The sequence below is a fragment of the Elgaria multicarinata genome, chromosome 9 (genome assembly GCF_023053635.1).
Source record: "Elgaria multicarinata webbii isolate HBS135686 ecotype San Diego chromosome 9, rElgMul1.1.pri, whole genome shotgun sequence".
NCBI classification, from domain to species: domain Eukaryota; kingdom Metazoa; phylum Chordata; class Lepidosauria; order Squamata; family Anguidae; genus Elgaria; species Elgaria multicarinata.
In genome coordinates this window covers 87,161,011-87,176,260 of record NC_086179.1, presented here as the reverse complement: position 1 = coordinate 87,176,260, position 15,250 = coordinate 87,161,011, and the positions used below count along the sequence as shown (strand labels likewise).

Below are 15,250 nucleotides of genomic sequence, written 5' to 3'. Positions count from 1 at the left end.
TGGTTCCACGATGATCTCTATGCAGCATTGATCTTTAGCCACTTCCTCACACACACACCCCACTTCACCCTGATTCTCAAAGCATTCCTCCCCACCCAGCCCCCCCTCCCTGTTTGACAAACTGGTTTTCCAAGCCCTTTCCTTACCTCTGGCTGTGTGCACCAACCCCTCATGGGGAGGCATCTGTTGCACTGTGAAAACCTTGCATGGCTATGCAGCGCAATGTGTTGTTAGGCAGTTCTTAGAAACGGAGATTGCCCTAGAGGAGAAGAGTGGTGGCTGTGCTTTTGACCGCTCTTGCCAAGTGACTCTGTAGCTGAGCTACTTAACCCACTGTACATGTCAGATGACACACTAGCCCATGATGGATTAAATAACCCTTACTGTGACTGTGGGCTATCAGAATGGTTTATTTTGGGGGAATAAGCCACCATGGGTCTACATGCTAACTCATGATGGGCTAAATAATGGTTTATTGAACCCATCATGGGTTAATGTGCCTTCTGAACCCAGCCACGATTTTCATGCAATACTTCTGTATACACACACTGCTCCACACACAGTTTACATACAACATTCATCCAGACAAACACCAGACTAGTACATCCATAGTGTAGCTCATTCCTTTTTTTATTGAACCCTGTTCCCAGCTCCGTCTACCCCTGTTGCTGACCAGTTTTTTTCAACTTCAAAGTGGTTGGAACACTCAAACATTCACAAACATTTCTACTGTCAAGCCTAGTGAGAACTCTCGTCAGTCAACTGAAGCCAAATGTCTTACAGGTTTGAGGTGGCCCTCAGCAAAGTGCTGCTGGGCCCCTTCCTACTTCAGTATGTTTACTTGGCAGCAATGGTGAGAGCAGCATTTGGCCATTTGAGTTTCCCACAATGCCCCGGGGTGTCATTACATCAGGTGCACTATGGACTTTTTATGTTTATTGATTTTACTATGTTTGTTTTAAGGTATTTTTAAATTTGTTTAGTATTTTTTTTAGTGGAAAAGTGGAATATAAATCTCCTTAAATAAATCTATAGCTCATTAAAATTACATCCACTTGCAACTGAACAGATTGCCAAGGCGAGAGTGGTGGAGATGGGGGAAGAAGTATCTCCATAATTGGATTAGGAACACTGGGGTCCTAATCCCATAGTTCTCGGAGAATACCAACAAAAATACTAGTGAGAAGAGTCAGTTTGTTATCAATAGTCTGCTTCAATTCCATGGATTCCGAAGAGAGCCAGACAGTAATTATTTGAAGGCCCTGGAGTCAATAAAAGCATCACCGTGTAACTTCTCTCAATAGTTCTTCACAAAGAACGTTCCTTGTGACAGGTTTCAAGGTATTTTCCCCCCTAACAAGTTTACATAATCTCAGGTAAAATACTGGTCTGCGTTCTTGCTACTCTGTTAGCTTTGAATGTTTTTAAGGAAAATTAAAAAGCCCTTTGAAAGTTCATTTTTGGGTCATAAGGTCAAAATGCATAGATGCATAAGCCATATCCGTGTTCATTTTTTCTGAGGGTGAACTCATACATTAGTTTTTACCATGGGCCCATATTTCTTTAAGAGGGAATATTTGCATTTTAAAACACATTTCAAAATTATGTTTCATATGGCTAGGGTGACCATATGAAAAGGAGGACAGGGCTCCTGTATCTTTAACAGTTGCATAGAAAAGGGAATTTCGGCAGGTGTCATTTGTATATATGGAGAACCTGGTGAAATTTCCTCTTCACCACAACAGTTAAAGCTGCAGGAGCTATACTAGAGTGACCAGATTTAAAAGAGGGCAGGGCACCTGCAGCTTTAACTGTTGTGATGAAGAGGGAATTTCACCAGGTTCTCCATATATACAAATAGCACCTGCTGAAATTCCCTTTTCAATACAACTATTCTTCCACTGTCCTCCTTTTCCTATGGACACCCAAAATATGGATATACATACCACGGAAAGCTCTCGATTTCCATGGCTGCCTACAGCATGTATACAGCACCTAACCATTGAGGCCTTTCTAAATAATAGTTAGCAGCAGCAGTAACACAGGGCTGATTTGAGCTAGTGCTAAGCCCCAGTACCTGCTTTCAGTGTGAGAGCTTAGCCTTGGAATAAGTGAAGAAATGACACGGGAAAGGGCCTTTGAGCATGTGCATAATGCTTTTATCTCACAGGTGGTAAGCAGTGCATTAGGACCATGCTCTCCCCGCTTAGCAGACATGCAATACCTGAAGTTCTGTGTGTACATTCCCAGGAAAGGATGGACTCCTGAGGCAAGTGCAGACTTGTTCCTCCCAGCAGCTAAAAGAGTTAAACAAACCCTCTCAGAAGGACTTCACAGATCTTTACAGAATTTGTGGGATTTACTATGTCCCCACTATGTCATCATCCCGAACTAATCTGAGAAGAATGGAGTTTGGGAAGAGCTGCTGCTGCTTCCTTATAATGGTCATTTTCTGTGTGCAGTTTTAAGGGAGAGAAACCCTGTAATATTTTGATTAAAATGTCAGTGTTGGACTAGCACCCCTGTCTGCAGATCCTCACATGAATCAGCAGGCTGCATGGAATTGCATATGAGAATCTCAGCATATTCTCCTGAGGAAAAGCTCTAGGAGAGACTGAAAGAACTGGGCATGTTTAGCCTGGAGAAGAGAAGATTGAGGGGAGACATGATAGCACTCTTCAAATATTGAAAGGTGGTCACACAGAGGAGGGCTAGGATGTCTTCTCAAACATTCCAGAGTGCAGGACACAGACTAATGTGCTCAAGTTACAGGAAGCCAGATTCCGGCTGGACATCAGGAAAAACTTCCTGTTAGAGCAGTATGACAATGGAACCAATTGCCTAGGGAGGTCCTGGGCTCTCCCACACTAGAGGCATTCAAGAGGCAGCTGGACAGCCAGCTGTCAGGGATGCTTTAAGGTGGATTCCTACAATGAGCAGGGGGTTGGACTCGATGCCCTTGTAGGCCCCTTCCAACTCTACTATTCTATGGAACCCATTCCTGTGTTGTGTTACAGGGGTAGATTAAAGCGGGGAGAATAAGTTCAGAAAAGGTTCTACACTAGAACTCTTCACCACAGCTGAGGCCTTCCCACATTTATTATTATTTATAAGCAGGGAATGGAATTAAAGTGGATGTTCCACACAGTCCTTAATATACCGTTATATGCCATGTCCTTCCTCACAAATGAGAGCCTTCTACAACGGCCTTCCCCCACCCGGTGCCCTCCCAGCATTCCTGACCATTGGCCACCGTGCCCCCACTAGTTCCACTGCGTTCCGGGAGTTTCCCTTCTGTGAGTAACACTGACCTGAACTATTTCAGAAACAAATGGAAGTGTCATTTCTGATTGCTTCAGGAACTGAGAGAGCAGTATTGGATACTGTCCTAAAGCCTGAACCAAAGTTTTGCCCCCCCCCCCCAAATCAGAACCTAATAAAATGCAATATTTTTTGCATTTATATTGTTGGGTTCAAAATTTTGAACTGAACGTGGAAGATCTATGAATAGGAGATCTGGATGGTATATGTACGTTCTCTTCCACTGGACAGAAAGCAGCTGGGGCATGTTTCATATTAGGAAAATAGCCTGGCAGGAAAATGTTGGAAGAAACCCCACCCTCCTGCAGTGCCATCACTCTGATCTGAATCAGGCCTCCACCGCAGCTTTTATGTTTATTTTTAAAGTAGGAAATCCCATTTACAGATCTCATGTGTCATGCTAGTGATTTTGGCAAGTATTTAACACGAAATCTTATAAACTCTCAGTCTGTATAAATACCACTGCATGTCAGCTATCAAATAATGTCAAATGCTCAACATGTCAATGATCAAATACTGCCCAATATCAAATGCGTTAATGCAGACCAAAGTCACAAAGGAATCTCTGTGAACAGCAGCCATGGACCATCCATCTTTGGCATTTTGAGCAAGAAAATGTGACAAAGTAGATGTAAAAGAGCATCTAGCTGAGGAGAACTCAATGGGTATAATCAGACAGGAATAAAAGCAGAGGGGTTATTTACCGCTGAGCAATTTATTTACATAATGAAAATGTACAGTTTGTAATTTTCATTCCTTGTAATGAACTTGCAGTTCAGCAATTAGCGCTTGTTAGTGAATTACAGGAGCTGACATGCAGCCTTTCTTATTGCACCACAATGATAGTGATGATAAACACTGTGTTTCCTTTAGCGTTCCCCCCACACACACACACAGAGAAGAATCTGAAGACACTTCATTTCCTGTTTTAATTTACATTGAAAGCAGACCTTTGCAAATTCTGACCCATAGACTATATATGGGAACCCTTGGAGGGGTGGGGGCTTGATAAACCTGGTTTTGCTGCTTCCCTCGGACTGCTGCCTCAAGGACTTGCCAGGCCACAATACAAGTTGTGCAGCTGTGAATCAAAGATAGATATAGATAGATATGTGTATATATTCCAAAGAACCCATAGGCCCAAGCCACAATGGTAATGCAGACTGCAGCACTTCACGGTAACATGCAAGTTCCTTGTCGTCCCCCCTTGGACCTGCTCATCCTTGACAAACTCCAGCGAAACATAGGGCATGGCTAGACCTACTGGGTCTAGTGCGACGGAGGGGGGGAGGATCTCGCGATATTGTTATCGCGAGATCTCCCCCTCTGTCTACACGTGGCACGCACTGTCCCAGGAAGAAGAGGACGTTGTGCCCGCCATTTTGTTTTTTAAGGGAGAAGGAGTGCATGAGTGTTTGAACGCAAAATATAAGGTTTTTTAAAAATAAATAAATTCCCCACTCGCCCCACCCCACCCCAGATGGTGCTCTGTGCCCGGCTCCTCGTGGTTACTCGTGAGGAGCTGGGACAACCCGCAACACCTGGCCACACATTCTGCGGTCTTGGGATCATCCTGAGACTGCGGGAAAAGGAGGCTAAAGGGTAGGGCGATATCCCGGGACAAGGTAGGGATCATCCCTCCCTGCTCCCAGGATCCCCTGTGCGTCATGTGAATGCACAGGGACGATCCCGGGGCAATCCCCTGGATTTCGCTCCGTCTGGCTATGCCCATAGGCTCTTTAACCCTGCTTCTGTGTTCCTTCCAATGAACTCAGGGCCAAACGAAACCAGAAAGGTTGTGTATTTTATTCACATGTCTGCTCCATTCTCATATAAAGTATTAAGAGGGGGGATCTATTTACATTCAGTGGAGGGTGCAGGTCAGAGGAGGGAGACCATCGCCTATCGCCTATCCTTCTTACCACCATTTTCCACACAGCCTGACTCGCTTTGGGCATCAGATCTGGGCTGTGAGGGAAATGGATCAAAACGCTGAATCATACTAAGTTAAGGTGGGGGAGGGGTGGTTTCATTCCCCTCCTCTTAAAAACATACCCCCCCCAACTCCACTTTATCTGTGAGTTAGGGAGACACATGTTCTGTAACATCTAGTCTAGCCCTCAGAAGAACAATTTCAATCGTCCGCTGCTGTGAGCGGCAGGCTTCCAGTAGCCTACTTCCTGGACTGCCTTTTACCTGCAGCCTTGATCAAGGCTGCAGCCTTGATCATACTGGCTTGGGGGATGCTGGGAGTTGCAGTACAACACGTCTGAAGGGCTCCAGGTTAGGGAAGGCTGCTCTATTGTAGGGCGGGCTAAAATGTGATCAGGTAGGAACCTCTGTATTGGAAGATCCAAGGTCTCTTCCGGGAGGTGTGGAAATTGTCCTCTGAGACTTTTGTAAATGGTACATAGCAGGGATCTAAAAATGACATGTATGATTTACTGCTGCTCGTGATTCAAGGAAGCTTCAGATTCTTTGATCGGGTTTTATGAGTCAGCAGGAGGTTTGTCATACATACGGCAATTGTCTCTTTGGCTTGAAACTTCCATCCTGGAAACTCCCTCATCTTAATTCCCAGACATTCCCCCTGTGTTGTGTTTGGGCAAACTACCAAGGAGTTGTTGAATGGTGACGACGGGTTCGGGCAAGGTTTTGTCGGAGAGGCAAAGAAAGATTTAGTTGCCTTGTAGTGTATAAGCACTGACTTTCCCAGCTTTCCAGTAGAAGAATAACAAAACAAAAGAAACATAAATTGGCACAGGTTGCAGGTGGAGGGAGATTTGCCTGTCTAAGCAAGTGCACTTAAGTTATGTAAATTGCAATCACATTTAATTTGTCCATTTTTGCCACAGGGCAATCATGGCTAGATCACTGATGAATTTTGGGGTGCTGCTCTTGACTTCTTCTTTTTTTTAAAAAAAAAAAACACCCAATAAATATGCACCTGTTCTTCATTGATGTAGAAGGCCCACACATCTTTTCCAAAAGCAGTCCTTCTGTTGTAGGGATGTGACCTTCGTTACAGCAGCTGCTTTGCATTCAGAAGGTCCCAGGTTCAATGCCCAACAGCTCCAAGTTGGGCTAGGAAATTTTCTTGCCTGAGAGCTGCCGCAAATCAAATACCCACAATATTGGGCTGGGCTAGATGGATCAAATGTCTCTGACTCAGTGTAGCAGCTTCCCCCAACCTGGCGCCCCAGCCAGCAAATCCAACGATCAGGAATGCTAGCAGATACGGGGAATGTCTAGACGATGCCTTATCCTGAGGATCGCCCCAGGATCATCCCTGTGCATCTACATGATGTGATGCACAGGGTATCCTGGGAGCAGGGAGGGATGAACTCTCCATTTCCCTGGGATAACCAGGATAGCTTTTAGCCCGATTTTTCCCGCGGTCTCGGGATCGTTCCAAGACTGCAGGAGGTGTGGGCAGCCATCCCGGTTTCATCCGAACTCCTCACGAGTAAACCCGGGGAACTGGGCACGGAGCTCTTCAGGCGCTCCGTGCCCATCGGGGTGGGGAGGGGAGTGGGATCGGGTTTCTTTAAATTTTACTTTAACTTTTAATTTTCGCTGGAGCGCTCATGCGCTCCAGCTCTTCTTGTTTTTAAAAAACAAAATGGCTGCCTTGATGGGCACGATGTCGCAAGGCCCATGTGGACTGAGGGGGAGGATTTCACAATCAGCATATTGTGAGATCCTCCCCCTCCTCTGGTGTAGACATGCCCCCAGTCTAAAACATCTGAAGGAAACAGGCTGGGGAAAGCTGCAGTATAGGTTCCAGTCTTCCGAAGTCTTCTATACCTGTGAAATGCAGCCGCCACCCTGCCCCATGGCACCACAACTGCAATGATCAGTTCTGCGTTGCATGTGGCCGTGGGACAGTTATAAGTATCATTTCAGTTGCAACTGCGGTCTAGTTTAAATGGTCCGTGCCAGTGATGTGTAGACACTCCGCACATATGAGCCAATGCGTCAAGATAAACTCCGCTTAGATATGATCCTGGCTGTGTGAAGCACCTACAGCCCAGGGGTGGGCAACCTGTGGCTCTCCAGATGTTTTGGCCTAGAACTCCCATGATCCCTCGCTATTGGCTCTGCTGCCTACGGCTGACCTACACTGCACATGGTTTGCCTATGACTGCCATCTCATTTAAATCAGGCTTGTGGCATCATTGTGACAAACAAAACAAACTCTTGCACCCCACCTACACACCACCAACGCTGGGCTATTTTCTGATCTTTTAAAAGATAGTTGTTGTTTTTAATTTCTTTAGAGATTTGGGTACTCCCATCCTGTACCACCTGTGTGTGGGTGTGCTTGTGTAGCCCTTTGAAAACCACATTGGAAAGGACACATGCTAGAGCTGTGAGGTTTAGCTGTTTCGTTACTTTGATCGATTAAAATATGCCCTCAATTAATCAAACTGCAGGGTTTTTTTTAAATAATAATAATTGTTTTTTGCTTGTTTCTTTTAATATAAGCGCTTTAAAAAGCTGTACGTGGCAGGTGCCATATTTAGAGGAGACATTCGAACCAGTACTTGCAATCTAAAACAAAGAGCGTGTTACATTAATGCGGAAATATAGTCAGCTTTTAGAGATTAACTGATCAGCTGAGTAAAAACGTACATGGATTAAAATTGACTAACATAATTTCTGTGATCGGTTTGTGACAGGCCTAGTCCTAATGCAAGCAATGCTACCCATTCCCTCTTTAGCATTACTCCACCATTCCAAGGACTTTGCTCTTTAATTTTATTTCTCTAAGCTTTGCAGACTGTGCTTCCCCCCCCCCCCCCCGTCTCTGTGGCTGAGGTTCACATTTCTCCTTGTTTTCCCACCAAAAAGCATAAAACCCACCCTCACTCCAAGCAAGCCTGGGGGGTGAAGGAAAGAAAGCTGTGTTAAGACATGAGCAGCAGGCTGATATTGTAACGAACAAATGTATTTTGGAGCACTTTGGAAGCGGTTAAATCGAGAGATCTTCTTGTATATCTATTCCTCTCCTTGCTGCACCGTGCAGATTTTCCCACAGGATCTCTCTCCATGAAAACACACTGTTGTGTTTTCGTTTAGTTTTACATTCAAAGTGAGGATTATGAAATGGAGGAAGAAAAAGGCCTAGACATCTGGGAGAGCTTTGCTCCAATTTTGATACTGTAGTGGAAAGGTTACTATGCTCCCTAATGCAAAATAAATAAAGAGGTTGGGGGCCGAGGAGGGGAAGCTACCCCACAGCATTTCATTAAGGCAGAGCAGATGTTTGCGCCAGAGCAGTCAGCCAGCTATAGCAAGTCTCATAGTTAATTTCATGTAGACTGATTTCCCTTTCTGGATCCTCTTTTCTTCTTTTGCAGCAATGAAATTGTCAGGACTGACTTAAAGAAACTTCCGGCTCTTCCAACACAAGCACTTAAGGAGCACCCGTCTCTTGCTTACTGGTAATTTTTCTGCCCGTTTAGTAGCATTTGCCCCTGTTACTTATTTGGGAGATATTCCCTTCACCAAGACTGCTATGGGTATATCTACACCAGCCTTCTCCATCCTGGTGCCTTCCAGATGTGTTGGACTGCAATTCCCATCAGTTCCAGCCAATCCAGCCGTTGGCTATGCTGGCTGGAAATTATGGGGGTTGCAGTCCAATAAAGCTAGACTGCAGCAGGTTGGGAAAGGCTGATTTATACTATAAATGTATATTGGTATTATAATCATTTAACTGTTGTATCTTCCCCCAAGGAATTGTGGGTATCTATTGTGTTCAAGGGCCTGGGACCCTTGGAAGTAAAAATCTGGTCCCACACAACACTTAGGAGGTGAGCAGTTTATTTTAGGGCTCCTTCCTTGTAGGCAGACTGGCCTTTGCTTGGCCAATCTACTATGAATTCTGGGGTGGATTATCTGTGTTTAATCCAGGTCATTTAGAAATCCTGGCCTGGCTAAGGAATGGGCCTGTCATAAGAACTACAGTATCTTTGTCTGGTGAGACTGGGTGCTTACTGAGGGCCAGACTAAGCGTTTTTGTTACTCCAGAATAAGGACATGCAGACTGATTCAGATCGGGACCATGGTGTTCCAAGAAACTCTCTGTGTGTGTGTGTGTGTGTTCCCAGTTTTGTCCTGAAATTCCACCTCCCCCCCCCCCCCACCCACAGGTGAGATTTTAGAATGAAAACAGGGAAAGGAGAGCCTGGGTCTCAATCTGAATCAGCTCCGCATGTGTTTATTCTGGAGTCAATAAACCAATCATATGCAGATTACAAGAAAGTTTATTTCAGCCCTGAAAATACTCCAGAGATTCCCTGCCACCTTGCCTCACACCACTACATTTCCCCAGTAAAGCTTTGGTACAGAGAAACATTCATTCATGTGTAGGCTGAAGTAGAACATCCCAGATACATTTGACTACCACAGTAAGAATGGGGTCTTAGTCCACTGGTTTTAGTCCATCTTGTAACCTTCTGTGCGTGACCAAGGAGAAGACAGAGCACTACACATTTATGAACCGTGACATTTTTTACCCACTTTATGTTACCAGTCCTGTGTCTAGAAGGATCAGTCCTTCAGAACACTTACAAAGCAGATACGCAGAGGGTTTGGCCCGTGTACACATTCTGTGGTTGTTCCTTCCTAAGCTTGTAAGTCCCGTGCGAGAGAGTCTGCTGTGGTTAAACAGGCCGGAATTTTTTAAACTCCCTTTTATATCATGTTCTTGGGCACAGAAGTAGGAATTTTCACAGCCTCTTATCTATATGGGGCTGTTCAAATATTCAGCCCCATAAACATGCTTTGTGTTGTAGTCTTTTCTCCTCCTCCCAAGCTGAGAAATAAATCCACTGGCATGTTGGAAGAGATGGCAGCATCCTATTTGAATTCAGAATGCCCTAAGGATACGTTCCTCTGTCTGCCTCTCCCATTCCTTTCATCAGTACAAATATGAATTAGTTTGGGGGAAATGCCCTTTGATACAAGCAAGGGACTTCAGCTGCATTGCTGCTGGTGGCTCTTTTCATGTTTCTCTTTAAAGCATTAGGCTCCAAGCCCAGCTGTGGGTGGGAAGTTCTCTTATCTGCAGCTCCTTTAATTTCTTCAGTCTTGTAATTTGATGACAGCAAGGGAGTATGATTTTCATGTTGTGGTTTTGGGATCTTTATTTAGTCTCTTCCCCCACCTCCCCCATATTGGAAGGGTTGACCCATTTCTCTCTGCCAGGGACTAAGTCTGCAAAATTCACATTCCACAGGGGCAGTGTTACAGAGCAGTCAACCTGTGAAATTCTGATCCAGTTTTGAATCCACCAGGAGTTTCCAAAACTGTATTTAAAATCCCAGCTTGGAGAAAACACAGACCTGTAGTGTTTGTGTGACTGTACCAGACCTAAACTTATCTGCAGGTGGTATCTACCAGCAATTATGGATTTTTATGAAAATAGCAAATTTAGTCATTTGGCCTTTGCCATCCATCTATATTTGCAATCATAAGGGCTAGAAACTTTTTTTCCAATTTAATGTTCCTGGGATTCTTTCAAGAATATATTTGCTTTACAGAATGCTTTTAAAAAACCGAATGTAGACAGCAGACTAAATATTGCCCTCCAAATTTTATATATCTGTCTTTTCCATTGCTCATTCTTTCACTAAGGGGCATAATAGTTTGTGGTAAAATCTTTTTCTTTTCTTTTTGGAGGATGGTTTAGTTTTCATCTCACCTTATTTATTTTTTAGCCTTTTACAAAATCTGCATTTCTCAGGACTAGTTCACACAAACAGTAAGTGGTGAAACTGGACAGTACCATTTCAGATTGCAGGTGGGGGAAAGTGTGTGTTTGAATGCTTCCCCCATGGGGGGAAATCCTTTGCACATACAAGGCTAGCATGTTAGGGAGATAGCAAGGCTAGATATCTTCTCATTGAGACCTATGTGCCGTGTGAAGTGGTATAGTCCAGAAAAACTTTTACACCATCTCATTTACTGTTCTTGTGATCTAAGTCTACATTTGCTTGTTTATATTTCCGTACATCAATATTCAGTTGCCTGATAAAACTCAGTGACGTCAGATAGATGACTTGTTGCTACAGTTTGACTTCAGTGAACAAATCTTTGCTGACTTCATTGTACTCAGAATTTGCTCTTCCTTTGAGGTTTCACTTCCCTCCTTGGAAACAGCAAGGCAACATTTATTTATTTATTACACTTATATACTGCCCCCATAGCCAGGGCTCTCTGGGCAGTTTACAGAAATTCTAAAATTAAGATAAAAATGAGTATACAAAATTTAAAATTCTAAAACACAGAAAACACACATAAAGCATTAAAAACCAATAAAAAACTAAACATGTGGGTGATTAAGATGTGCTGCCATATGCCTGGGCAAAGAGGAAAGTCTTAATGTGGCGTCGGAAAGATAGCAGCGTTGGCGCCAGGCAAGCCTCGTCAGGGAGATCGTTCCATAGTCTGGGGGCCACCACCGAAAAGGCCCTGTACCTCATTGCCACACTCCGAGCCTCTCTTGGAGTAGGCACCCGGAGGAGGACCTTAGATGTTGAACGTAGTGACCGGGTATATTCACGCCGGGAGAGGCGTTCCTTCAGGTATTGTGGTCCCAAGCCATGTAAGGCTTTATAGGTCAAAACCAGCACCTTGAATTGGGCTTGGAAACATACAGGCAGCCAGTGCAAGCAGATCAGAACAGGTGTTATGTGGTCGAACCTTCTGGTTCCTGAAGTCAATCTGGCCGCTGCATTTTGCATGAGCTGCAGTTTCCTAACCGTCTTCAAAGGCAGCCCTACGTAGAGTGCATTGCAGTAATCTAACTTGGAGGTTACCAGAGCATGGACAACTGAAGCCAGGTTATCTCTGTCCAGATAGGGGCGTAGCTGGGCCATCAACCGGAGTTTGTAAAAGGCACTCCGTGCCACTGAGGTCACCTGAGCCTCAAGTGACAATGATGGATCTAAAAGAATTGTTTATTGGTATCTATTTATTGATAGATACCAATAAATTATGATCAGTGTGGATTATTGAACAAACCTTACATGCTATGGGTTGATAGGATTGTTATAGATTTATTTACTTGTCAGTGCACAATTTTTCTTTCTGTCTTGCTTAGATTATGGAATGTAAGCAGAATATGCCACTTTAGAATCTGTTATAATGCTTGAGTCTCTTAACGCTGGTCCTGTGCAATTGCAACGCCACATCCTTATGGTTAGCAAATTAGGTGTAGGGATGTCCACATTTAATTTCAAACATTCTAGTACCTCTTGGGGCCAAGAGCAGCTGCCATGAATAGGTTAGAGGCTGCTATCTGGAGAGCTCAAATGGGAATGGAGACAATTGTTGTGGTCTAGTGTATAGTGAAGGAGCTGCATAAGGATGTGGTTATGAGAACAATCCCTATAGTAGCTGCTACCAAGGGCTCATCTACACCAAGCAGGATATTCCACTATGAAAGCGGTATGAAAGCAGTATATAAAAGGCAGGAGCCACACTTCTGCTTTGTAGAGGTACTGAAGTGCACTGACGACTGCTGGGGCCCATTGACACATCTACCCCAAGCAGGACATAACACTATGAAAGCGATATATGGTTTGTGTCATGGGCCCCAACAGTTGTCAGTGCACTTCAGTACCACTATAAAGATGCCTTTTAATAATGTGCTGCTTTTAATAATGTATTAGTTTTATATGTTTTAATCAATTATATGTATTTTATGGTGTTTGCATTTGTGTTGTACCCTGCCTCAATCCAGAGGGAGAGGCGGGTAACAAACAAACAAATAAATAAATAAATATATTATTATTATTAGCGTGGCTCCTGCCTTTTATATACTGCTTTCATAGTGGAATATCCTGCTTGGTGTAGATGAGCCCCAAGTTGCCATATTGCATTATCACTATTCATCTTGCCTTTTTAAACAGAGCCAGGATGGGGGTGGGGAGTAATAGAGTAGATTACACACGTACACTGCAGTCCCTCGTGCAGTAGCATGTGAAATGGTAATCGTAGAATCTCTACCTGCAGGACCTGAAACCATGGCTTGAAGTGGGTTTAAGATCCTGAGTTAAAAGAAACATTAGTTAGCCTTAACGGTAGCTAATGTTGGTGCTGTTACTGGTTTTGGATCTTCATGTTATTGAAATCCATACAAAGCCTGACTTCTGTACAGCCTTATTCATTGTAATCCCTCATGATAGAGATGTTTACAAGCTGACAACTATGCAGGGGCACATTACTTTCTTACCATTTCATACACACATCAAGGCATTCGCCATCTGAAGTTGCATTGAATTATGAATGAATGTATATGTCACCCACGTGGTGAGAGTTTGGAGCCAGTGCCGTATTAGCAGGTGGTCCCAGTCAGTGTGCAGCTGTCAGTAACCCCACTGTGCTGCTAAAAAGATGAACAGCTGGAATGACAGACAACTATCAACGTATAGGCTTTCCTGTCCAGTAAATTTCCCTGTTGTCCCTTTGTACGGAAACTAGGAACAGAATAGGTTTGGAGGCCGAGGAATAGCTGCAATTATGATGTGTCAATTCAAACATCATGCCAAACCGTTGGTTTGCAAATCCAGTTCAGACCATGGTTTCTCATTCTGATTTGATGGTTGGTTGCAGAAGATTGCTTGCCAGTTCAGACATCAGAGTGTAGTTAAGCTTCCTTAACTGAGGTTTGGTCTAATGACTGAATTGAACTTTGATGCATACGACAGCAGGAATAGAGTAAAACACAGAATGTGCGGCTAGTTAAAATAATATTTTTCAAGTTCCAAGTTGGTTATTGTAATGCTATTTTCTGGTTCCTGTGGGAGGAAACACAAAGAAAAGAACAGATATCAGTTTGCATCTCAAAACATTGAACAATAACAACAAAAATGAAGCTAGACACCATTATGGTTTTTTTTTTATTCTTTGGGATTAAAGGTCTTCATTGACATGGAAGGAAGAAAGACTTAAATAGATTTAACTGGTTCTGCCATAATATCTTTTCGATTGATATATTTCATTCCATGCTCTTAAGATTTCCATTTGTGTAATTATTTAGCCCAGTGGAGGTGTAATGCCGTAAGAGATCAGGAGTGGGCCACAGGCTCATACACTTCCTCCTCCTGTCCAGCGAACATTTCAGTTCATGAGAATCTCTCTCAGTACAGATGCTTTTCTCTCAGCTACATAACATCAGATGCTTTCCCATGATTTTCTGGCAAGAGAGTGGCATGTGGGAGCATGCCATATCATAAAATAAAGGACGCACCACATTTCTGCATATTTTGATTCTGAGCTCTGTTTTTGCTCTGTTTCTGCCTCTGTGTTTATAGCTGCTGCAGTTGTATATAAAAAAATGTTACTTTTTTTTAAATGAAGACTGTATCCTGGGTTGGTTAGCTTTGTTTTTCTGCTTTCTGTTGCTTAGTAGTTGTAGATATCTTTTGAGATTTCTTGGGCTCATGCCATCCTTTTCTGAGATGGGTCTTTTACAGTGGAGGGTCTTTGCTGTTTTTTCAGCTGTGTGTGCTCAAGGTAATAAGATTCTGTTTCTCTCCTTCAAAGTGAGGACCGTGTTATTGAGCATTACAAGAAGCTAAATGGACAGACGAGGGGCCAGGCCATTGTCAAGTAAGTTGGGAAGGCGGGATTCTGTAGTGTGATGACCTTTGTCTCTGGGGCATAGCATGCATGGGGGAATTGTAAATTCCGCACATAATTGTGTGTTGCTTCTCTCCTTGAAGCATCAAATGGTGTTCCCAGAAACTCTAAAGTTACTTCAGAAACTTGTCAGGAGTTCATCAATTAGAATATCAGTAATAATGAACGAAACTCTTTTTTAAAAATCCCTTTACTGATTTCTCAGGCAATCCACAGTTGCACTGAGAGTAACACCCAGCGTATTGGGTGTGTTCTAGAGTGTGCACTCAGTTGA

General features: G+C 43.6%; 1 protein-coding gene across 4 annotated transcripts in view; it reads left to right on the top strand.

The window, feature by feature from the left end:
• FRMD4A (FERM domain containing 4A) overlaps positions 1-15,250 on the top strand; it is a 486,837-nt gene that overhangs the window by 387,787 nt on the left and 83,800 nt on the right. For all 4 annotated transcript variants that reach the window (XM_063134285.1, XM_063134286.1, XM_063134283.1 and 1 more), the window contains exons 8-9: positions 8,685-8,768; positions 14,881-14,946. In XM_063134285.1, coding sequence (XP_062990355.1) covers positions 8,685-8,768; positions 14,881-14,946 — 150 coding nt within the window. The remainder of the gene's footprint in view (positions 1-8,684; positions 8,769-14,880; positions 14,947-15,250) is intronic.